The sequence below is a fragment of the Sinocyclocheilus grahami genome, unplaced genomic scaffold (genome assembly GCF_001515645.1).
Source record: "Sinocyclocheilus grahami isolate Dianchi unplaced genomic scaffold, SAMN03320097.WGS_v1.1 scaffold85.1, whole genome shotgun sequence".
NCBI lineage: Eukaryota > Metazoa > Chordata > Actinopteri > Cypriniformes > Cyprinidae > Sinocyclocheilus > Sinocyclocheilus grahami.
In genome coordinates this window covers 971,731-980,357 of record NW_015505264.1, presented here as the reverse complement: position 1 = coordinate 980,357, position 8,627 = coordinate 971,731, and the positions used below count along the sequence as shown (strand labels likewise).

Genomic DNA, 8,627 nt, shown 5'->3' with positions numbered 1-8,627 from the left:
CGCTTGATGCGACTTCAGCGATGTCATTGTGAAAATCCAGTTCACGATTTTGTTTACTCTTTGATAATCACTGGATGGGTTTGATTTCAGTATTATAGATATAATAAGGATAAAACGCTTTATTTTTAATGCATTGCCTATTTTAAGCACCTTCTACCTATTAAACATTTTGATTCAGGTATTTGAAGCATATTGGCTAATCTGTTTCTAGTGAATGAAGAGGACTCCAGAGATCAAGTAAGTAACATTTTTTGTGGGCTGAGTGGTTTTAAAAACCAACCGTCTTAATTTTGAATTGAGTATATGGATGGAGTTAAATGTAGCCTAATAATCCAATAAAATAATCATAATCCTTGTTGAATAAACCCATTTCGCTTTCCTTGACATGGCAGAGGTTTAATCAGGGTGCAGAGCTTTATCCTCAGTTAAACAGTATAATTTATAGGTTATGTTTTCTCTATTACTTTTTTTTTCTTTTCAGAATTGTTCCTTTTCGGCTAATTGAAATGTAAATCCATGTTAATGTTTCACAGAATGCACTTTTTTCTCTCTTTTTATCCTTTAGCAGCATGTGCTAGCATGAACAAGAAAATGACTGAACACGCATACTCCTTTGACAGGTATGAAATACAGCAACAACCAAAAATACAGACTCATTTCTAAATGAGTGAAGCAAGCAATAGAAAAAAAAAACTGTCAATCATTTTTTCCCCTTTAGGCATCACTCAACATCTCCAGCTGGGGAAACTACATCAGACACTAATGTCATACTTGTCCCACAGCTGGAACCGGCTTTCAGCAGAGCAGCCAGGATCATCCAGCGAGCATGGAGGGCACATGTTGTTAGTGATCACACTCAACTTTAATGTTACATTTTCTTCAACATATAACTGAATGCATAAATAAAAAGTAGTGCATACTATGTCTGTCACGTGTAGGATACTGCTGTTTTCAAGCACCTCAAGAAACTAGTGAGCTTTCATAATCAAGGGGATCCACGTCTCCTCCTTAGATTTATTAACCCTGCAGAGGTAAGTTTGTTACAATGCATGTGCGAAGATTGAGATGCTTTTCCTCTTTTTTTTGTTTTTTTTAATCATGCCTGAATGCTTTGTTGTAGGCTAATATTCTGGATGCTGCTTCAGGGGCACTTATCCGATTCAGACTGGGTGGGGTGAGTGTTGATGTTATTCATTTTTCCATGATTAGATGGTCATTTGTACTCAAGAACATGCTGTAATGTGTTATTGTGTTCTGCTCTAGAAGGTTACGTTGTTGAAAATCAAATTATAAGCAAATTGCAAATTACTTACTAATGTTTATAAAATTCCAGCCAACCTATCCTCCAAACATCTACTTTAAAATATACACTCGTGCACCCATAGTGGACATGTGTGCCTCCAGTCCTAAAGATTACACACAGCTAAAGAAACCTGCTCCAAGCCGGATTCATAATGGCCGACTGATGATCAATGACAGGGATGATCACTCTGGGTGGTACCAGCGGGTAGAGAACAATGGCTGGAGGATTTTGTCTTGCAAGGTGACATATCCAGTCATAATACTTTCATTTTAATTTTACCTTTTGTATATCAGTGCAATTCAGTAAATAAAACATAACCAACCAAACATTCAGCAGCCATTACTGCACTCCATAAATTACATTTTACACAATATAATATTACTGTTTTTACTGTATTTTTGATCAAATAAATGCAGCCTTGGTCAGCATAAGAAACTAATTTCTACTGTTTCATGTACAATTTAAATTGTAACAGTCAGAAAAATATACAAATGTTGCCTAAGCATTATATCACTGCCTTTTTGATTAAAGATTTCTGTGTTTGAAGACCCAATAACTCAAGATACCAATGTTAAGAAGATACAGTTCCATCACTGCAAAATCCATCGGCGACAAGATGTTGCAAGAAAAAAGAAGATTCGGAAAATTGAATGGATGAGAAAAATGTAACGTATTTTAAAAATGTATTTAAAGTAGCCGTTTAATTGTTTGTGATAGGTGATAAGATGTGTTCTGCAGAGCTAATCATAGAGAAAACTGGAAATACGTTATGAATGATGGCATAATAGTAAACACAGATCTTGTGCACAGGTATGCTGAGGGTCTCCTGCAAGCTCATACAGAACACAGCGAAACAGCTCTGCTGGTGCAAAAATCCACAGAGTTGATGGATTCCTTTGACCAGATTGGACCAGATTCAGTTTCTGAGCAGGACGTAGATGAGCTGCTCGAATGGACCAAAGCTCTCAATTTTGATGAGTAATTGAGCTAATATCACATTAGATGTGATATACTGTACTTGGCATCATCACTTTTTCATCATCATGGTAGTCATAAAATATCCCATTTAGAATATTTGCTTGTCTCTCAGGTATATCAATGAATGGAGGAATTTGGGTACCAGCAAATGCTGCATATTTATCAAAGGTAAGACTTTTGGGTGTTCCCTCATTCAGCGTTATTTATGAAATAAACACTTTTGTTGCATTGTAGCTCCCTCTACTGGTCAAAATGGGTATCCACACTTCTATTTTTCTCGCTATAGATAGGCTGTCGGAGAGCGACCAGAAGGACTTTGCCTGTGTCTCTGTGCGTGATGTTTGTGAGATTCCTCAGATCAGTCAGGATCCAGTGGTGAGCCAACATCTGGATCACATCTGAGGCTGGAATGTATCATGCAGCTCTAATAATATATTGCACAATCTGATTAGCTTTATTAATTTGAATAAATAAAGCAGGTCATGTGTTTCGACTAGTTTTGTGTGGTCAAATACATTTTAAATATATGATTTATCCTCTCCTTAAAAAAAAAAAAGTTTTACAGCGGTATGCAGGGTTGTCATTAACTAAAGCTAAAACCATAAAAACACACATTTCCATTACTTGAAATAAAATAAACATTATTACAATCAATATTTCAGCAAGTTGACAAGCTTTTCCTTTTCGCTTGAATTTGAAGTACTACAATAACTAAAAGTAAATACTATTAAAAACTATAGGCCTGTAGCTATACATTTATTTAGTCATTTAGCAGACGCTTTTATCCAAAGCGACTTACAAATGAGGACAATAAAAGCAGTCAAAACTAACAAAAGAGCAACAATATATAAGTGCAAATGACAAGTCTCGGTTAGCCTAACACAGTACACGTAGCAAGGTATATATATATATATATACACAATCATATACATATATATATGTGCGCTTGTACATGTGTATGCATATGCACATACATATACAGTGGGAAACCCCTCTTCCTTTGCTTCATAGTGGCCTTTAATTAACCCCATAAACTCGCTCATGCAGTTCCCTGTTAGCATAGACAGAGGGCGCTCTTTAACCGCATGAAATTTCATTTGGTTTTAATACAAGTAGGCTATGTAGTCAACAACTCAGACTTACTGTGGTAGTAAGGAGGCCGAAAGGTGTGATCAGCTACACCCCAACGAGGAGGAAAGATGACAAAATCTGCAATGGCCACACCTGGACGTGTGGATTTGGCTGTCAAAACGGTGAAAATCGACGGATCCTGGAAATAAAGATTCAGGTAATTTGATGGACTGTTCAAATGTAGTGATTTTAAGACGTCAAATGAAGCAAATGACTTACTGCGTGATCAAACGCCACACAGTTGATGGCCATGAAGTTTTCCAGGTTGTATTTGTAGGGTGTGTAGTTTCCGTGCCATGCCACCACATTAAACGGCGAAAAGTCCTATTTGAACACATTTAAAATGACAAAACATGGGTACTGTAATAATACACCACGTAATGAATTTCTGTAGGCTTTGAGTAAATAATCAATAGTAATGTCAAACGTCCAATCAATGCCCTCAATAATAAAGCGTTTAAACGGCATCGTTTTTTGACGCTCCTGCACTTGAAATAGTAGGTTACGGGGCGAAGAAATGTCTTCGTTAAAAACCGCAATTTTATACACCCTATGCTTGATAATGTTGCAGCAGACAGATTTTGAATGCTGCCTTCAAAATCAATATAATTCATTACAGCTGAGACTGCCTGCTGTCCTGACCCTCATGCGCCCTCCTGTTGTTTCAACCCACCCACATGTACAAACACACACACACCCACCAACCAACCAACCAACCAACCAGGTAAAACATCAGCCACTGTACACACAAACACAAATCCAGCGACTCAAACAAGAACATGACTCTTTTTTCAGTTACATTCAGTCACACAAAGACGCTCTCGGTGCACCCTGGGGTTTCTGGGACCCCGAGGTTTGTAATCTCACAGGCATAACAGTTCACAGGATAACTCTACCAGACTCTATTAAAATGAAGAAAAAAAACTCATACACACAAAACACAAACATATTTCCCCAGTCAAGCAAATAATAAGCTAATTTAAGCAATTTTAGCACTCAGTTGGAGGACAAAACAACAGGATAAGGCTTTACCTTCTCCTTCAAGACTAGACTGTAAACCATTTAAGAGAGTACAGACGGCGAGACCTGTGTATGCTCAACTATAGATGCGTGCTCTCTGCATGTTTTTAATTTTTCATTACAATGAGTGATACTGCCTTGTGATGCTACTTTTGCTGTCTCTAATTTGCTCCTGACTGCCATAACAAGTCAATTATTCACTCATCAAGACAGGGAAATAAATTCAGTGCAGAATGATGCTTGAAATCTTGGTCTTATTAAAGACATATCCTGCATGGACAAATTGTACATTTTGTGTGTAATCTAACATTCAGTGCCTCATTGATGTCAGCAATGTTAGCAATGGGAATTACTACTGACGCAATCATTTCACGGCACCTGTTGACATGAGAAGAGCTTTCCTTGGTACTTGTTGACAACGGTGTAACCTGTGGCTACAGTACGGTCTTCGTACCAAGCCACAGGTGTTTGGAAGTCCCTAGGGTTAGCCAGTCCATTAGCCCCTGCAATGCACAACCAAATTAATAGACTTTTCCCAGCTTAAGCTTATGAAAGTTCATGTTATTCAAAGGCATTAAAAAATTAATTGTGTTGTACATACCTATAGGACCCAGGTCAGGCAGCTCAAAGTGGGCCCCAAACACCTCTAGAATGTACCCCCTGGTTTCTCCAAACACATCAACACTAAAACGCATCCCTTGCTGGGAAAGAGTATGTAAAAATATATATATTTTAAAAATGGAGTTTCTGTGTTGTTTATTGGAATATTGAATGCAAACTTGAATGTAAAATACCATTCAAAAGTTTGGAGTCAGTAAGGTATATTTTCCTGAAGTATATTAATACTTTTATTCAGCAAGGATGCATTAAATTGATCAAAAGTGACAATAAAGCCACTTATAGTGTTACAAGAGATTTCTGTTTCAAATAAATGCTGTTCTTTTGAGCTTTCTATTCATCAGAGAAATCAGGGTGAAAAATTTATAACGGTTTCCACAAAATCTATTAAGCAGCACAGCTGTTGTCAACATTGAAAATAATTTAATAGGATTATGTGACACTGAAGAATCAAGTATTTGCTGCTGAAAATTCAGCTTTGCCATCACATTAATAAATTACATTTAAAAATATTAAAATAGCAGTTATTTTATTTATTGTAGTAATATTTCACAATATTACTGTTTTACTATATTTTTGATCGAATAAATGCAGCTTTGGTGAGCACAAGAAAAAAAATTGTACCAACAACTTTTTCTTATAGATATCTTATAGATACCTGAATGACACAAATCTCATTGGGCTCCACCATCATTTTCCCAAATTCTGTAGTAATCAGGATTTCACCTTGTTGGGGCACTGAAACACAAATTGCAGCCCTAATCAAAAGGAACTACTACTACAAAAATCCAAATTACATATTAAACCTGAAAAATATATTTTTTAAAAATATGCCATAAATAACGAGACCACAAGCTTACCAATAAGGAAATCACCATCTGCATTTTGGAAACACCTATGAAAAAAAAGTACCAATTTAAAAAAAAACACTGTACAGAGAAGGGAAATGAAATCATTGGTGAGTTGAATCCAATTCAAACTGACTTGTCAGTCATTGATGTGTTGCAGGTATACATGTGGATGGCGATTCCATTCCGAGATTTTGAATCTCCAGCTCCACAGACTGTGTGTAGACCCTGAAAATATCAAACCGATGACAATAGGCATCACTGAGAACTATTTAAATATGAAGGCCATATGAGCAGTGTGGACAAGGATGAAATCTTTTACCGATATGAAATCCACTTTATTCTCAGAAGATTTGGGGATGATAAACGGCTTCCAACGGAGCTGGTTGGGGTCGGGCTCCACTTCATTCCAGTTCTCTGTGAGATCTCCACAGCTCATCGGAGTGAAAGGCTTGTGGCGCACAGAGGGTAAAATGCGGTACAGCCAGCTATAAACATAAAAGTTTGCTGTGATAATTTCTTACAAATCATAAGGGTTTAGGTTTGATTGTTATGTTACATACTGTTGTTTGTTTTAGTTTTTTTTTGCAAATCTATATATACCTTCTCTTATTGGTCGACCGTGGGCAAGTGAAGGCAGAACCAGAGAGTTGCTCAGCATATAGGCCATATGGACACACTTGTGGATTGTTCTATAAAACAATAAACTAAACTGAGTTGATGTGTAAAGTTAATTGGTCAGGCCAGGTAGGTGATAAAAGTTGTGGTATTACCTGTCCCTCAGGTAGAGATCCTGGACAGCGAGGGTCCTCGTTGGCAAACTCATTTCCAAAACCGCTCATGTACTACAACAGAGTTATTTGAAAAGTATTAAGTATGAGTTTTATTTTTTAAGAACAAAAAGTGGCAAAATGTGATAAAAGAGAATAGAAAACACAAAAGAAGCTGTGTAGGGCCATCTGAGTATCTCCCCCTTCCTACGAGTGAGCAACAACAAATGTGCTTAGTCATGGTGCATCTGCAGATGCATACAGAGCAGCTCTTAAACATCTCAAATAAGTCTGTAACTGAAAACATAACATATGGAGGAGTTAAATATGACAATAGCCTCATAGGAATTAAGATTTCACTTTAAAATTGAATCTAAAAACATCTGACAAGCTAGTTGATGCCAGTTGTTTACAGTCTAGTTCTCTACAGGTAGGCAGTTGAGAACAGCAAGAGTCTACTTTAATAGATTGTCAGATTTACTTTGACTTTCGGCTTTTGTTTTATAAAACGAGCATTCTGTTGAAAAAGCATGCATAAACCTAAAGGTTTTGTGCAGCCTACAGTTTATGTAGCCTAGAGCCGAGATTAACCTCATCTGGGCAGCTGCAGATTCCAGTGATCTGATTGGCCAAGTTGGAACGCCCCCTCCTCCTCGGTTCTTTCGAACAGTTCGTTTCAAAGAATCGATTCAGATGATCAATTGATCGATGTCCCTGGCATTGTATATCTACATGTTCTGAATCATTCCAAATAAAGTAATATACTTACTGTTTAGGTTTTATTTATTTTGGTGTTTGCTGTAATGTCATGTGTCCCACTTAAGCTTGTTGTTCCATTCTATATTTCAGCTTATGAAACTATAAAGTCTCATTTTACATTTCGTGAACTGCTCTTAAAGATAGATTGTCTCGTGAGTCGTGAATAGATCTTTCAGGGCAAAAGCATCTTCAGACGTTTTTTAGGCTGAAGATGGTATTTGGAAGCGCAGTCCAGACCGGTTTTGTGAATCGCCTCTACCTATTAAAAAAAAAAGATCCGACTCAAAAGAGAGCTTCGGATCTCACTATGCTCTTAGGATGTACCGGTGAGTTTACAGAGCTGTTCTAAACATAATAAACAAGCAGAGGGTTTTGCTATTGGTTTATGTCTAAATAAAAATGAAGAAAAAATTATTTAATGAAAGTGAGCTATAACCTGAAAAAGATTGTGAATAAAACTCTATTACGATATAATTACGATAGGCTGTAAGTTTGAACTTATAATGATTTATTTTAGACAAGCATTCGTCCATGAAGTCCAAAGTGCACTTACCTTCAAACCAGCCATTGTTGCGTTATTTACAATTGCAGCCTAGTGATATATAAACTTGCAACTTTCCACAGAAGATCTTCAGGCAGCACTGGTCCCTTGAAACCGCTCGTACCGATCCCGCGCTCTCTTGCAGCAGAAGACCGAGGGAGGAACTTGGGTCGTATTTACGTTTTTCTCAATATGGTTTTAATTAGACACAGACTCGGCTCGTGACGCAACCAGAGATTTGGGCAACGTTTAGGAGGGGAGGGGAGGTTTGATGTTCACAGATCGTGCAAAGAATGACCCCTGGCACAGGTACAGCAAATGTCAGTTAAGGCAAGATCGTAAAGTCCCGTTCTCAGTCCTTTAACAAATGCACGTAGGCCTATTTCTTGTTCAATATAGAGGAAACCAAGGAATGTTAAAGCGTTTTATTAGTAGCCTACTGTAGCTGCATCTGTTTGGATTTTTAATCTCCAAGTTTCACAATGCATCTGAAATTGTAATATATTGTTACCATATTTGTGGAAAATTATCACAAAAGTTCAAATGTATTTCAATGTAAAACAAAAAACTAAATCGGAAGCAAATAAGGATACAAAGGCTACGTTAATTGCATTTACACTGTTGTAAATGTAGGCCTACACTGTCTTTTTGCGATTAGT

General features: G+C 37.2%; 2 protein-coding genes across 4 annotated transcripts; one reads left to right on the top strand and one right to left on the bottom strand.

Moving 5' to 3' along the window:
* The first annotated feature begins 66 nt into the window (after positions 1-66).
* On the top strand, positions 67-2,752 carry cunh11orf65 (chromosome unknown C11orf65 homolog). Of its 3 annotated transcripts, none has more exons than XM_016274322.1 (10): positions 67-237; positions 566-620; positions 719-842; positions 939-1,031; positions 1,121-1,174; positions 1,334-1,543; positions 1,835-1,968; positions 2,114-2,281; positions 2,394-2,449; positions 2,568-2,752. In XM_016274322.1, exons 2-10 carry the CDS (start codon positions 580-582, stop codon positions 2,681-2,683), a joined length of 996 nt encoding a protein of 331 aa, XP_016129808.1. In that variant the 5' UTR covers positions 67-237; positions 566-579; the 3' UTR covers positions 2,684-2,752. The 3 variants fall into 3 exon arrangements, with proteins under 3 accessions (XP_016129808.1, XP_016129809.1, XP_016129807.1); XM_016274323.1 differs by lacking the exon at positions 67-237 and adding an exon at positions 319-405; XM_016274321.1 differs by lacking the exon at positions 67-237 and having other exon boundaries at positions 319-620.
* A 116-nt stretch (positions 2,753-2,868) lies between these two features.
* On the bottom strand, positions 2,869-8,180 carry LOC107586772 (homogentisate 1,2-dioxygenase-like). Its single transcript, XM_016274293.1, has 13 exons — positions 7,981-8,180; positions 6,672-6,743; positions 6,502-6,590; positions 6,221-6,386; positions 6,035-6,126; positions 5,911-5,945; positions 5,709-5,788; positions 5,034-5,133; positions 4,811-4,935; positions 3,632-3,736; positions 3,425-3,551; positions 3,256-3,332; positions 2,869-2,874 (listed from the first exon to the last, which is right to left on the bottom strand). The coding sequence occupies exons 1-13, from the start codon at positions 7,993-7,995 to the stop codon at positions 2,869-2,871; spliced, it is 1,089 nt and encodes a 362-aa protein (XP_016129779.1). The 5' UTR covers positions 7,996-8,180.
* Between the last annotated feature and the right edge of the window lie 447 nt (positions 8,181-8,627).

What these genes read in the sequence shown, in the direction of transcription:
- cunh11orf65 (XM_016274321.1), top strand. Translation starts at nt 517, where the DNA reads ATGTTAATGTTTCACAGAATGCACTTTTTTCTCTCTTTTTATCCTTTA. An exon ending in GATTTATTAACCCTGCAGAG is followed by an intron (nt 1,032 to 1,120) that starts GTAAGTTTGTTA and finishes GCTTTGTTGTAG; the next exon opens with GCTAATATTCTGGATGCTGC. An exon ending in TCCGATTCAGACTGGGTGGG is followed by an intron (nt 1,175 to 1,333) that starts GTGAGTGTTGAT and finishes ATAAAATTCCAG; the next exon opens with CCAACCTATCCTCCAAACAT.
- LOC107586772 (XM_016274293.1), bottom strand. An exon ending in GATCTCTACCTGAGGGACAG is followed by an intron (nt 6,591 to 6,671) that starts GTAATACCACAA and finishes ATTGTTTTATAG; the next exon opens with AACAATCCACAAGTGTGTCC. An exon ending in CGGTCGACCAATAAGAGAAG is followed by an intron (nt 6,387 to 6,501) that starts GTATATATAGAT and finishes TTATGTTTATAG; the next exon opens with CTGGCTGTACCGCATTTTAC.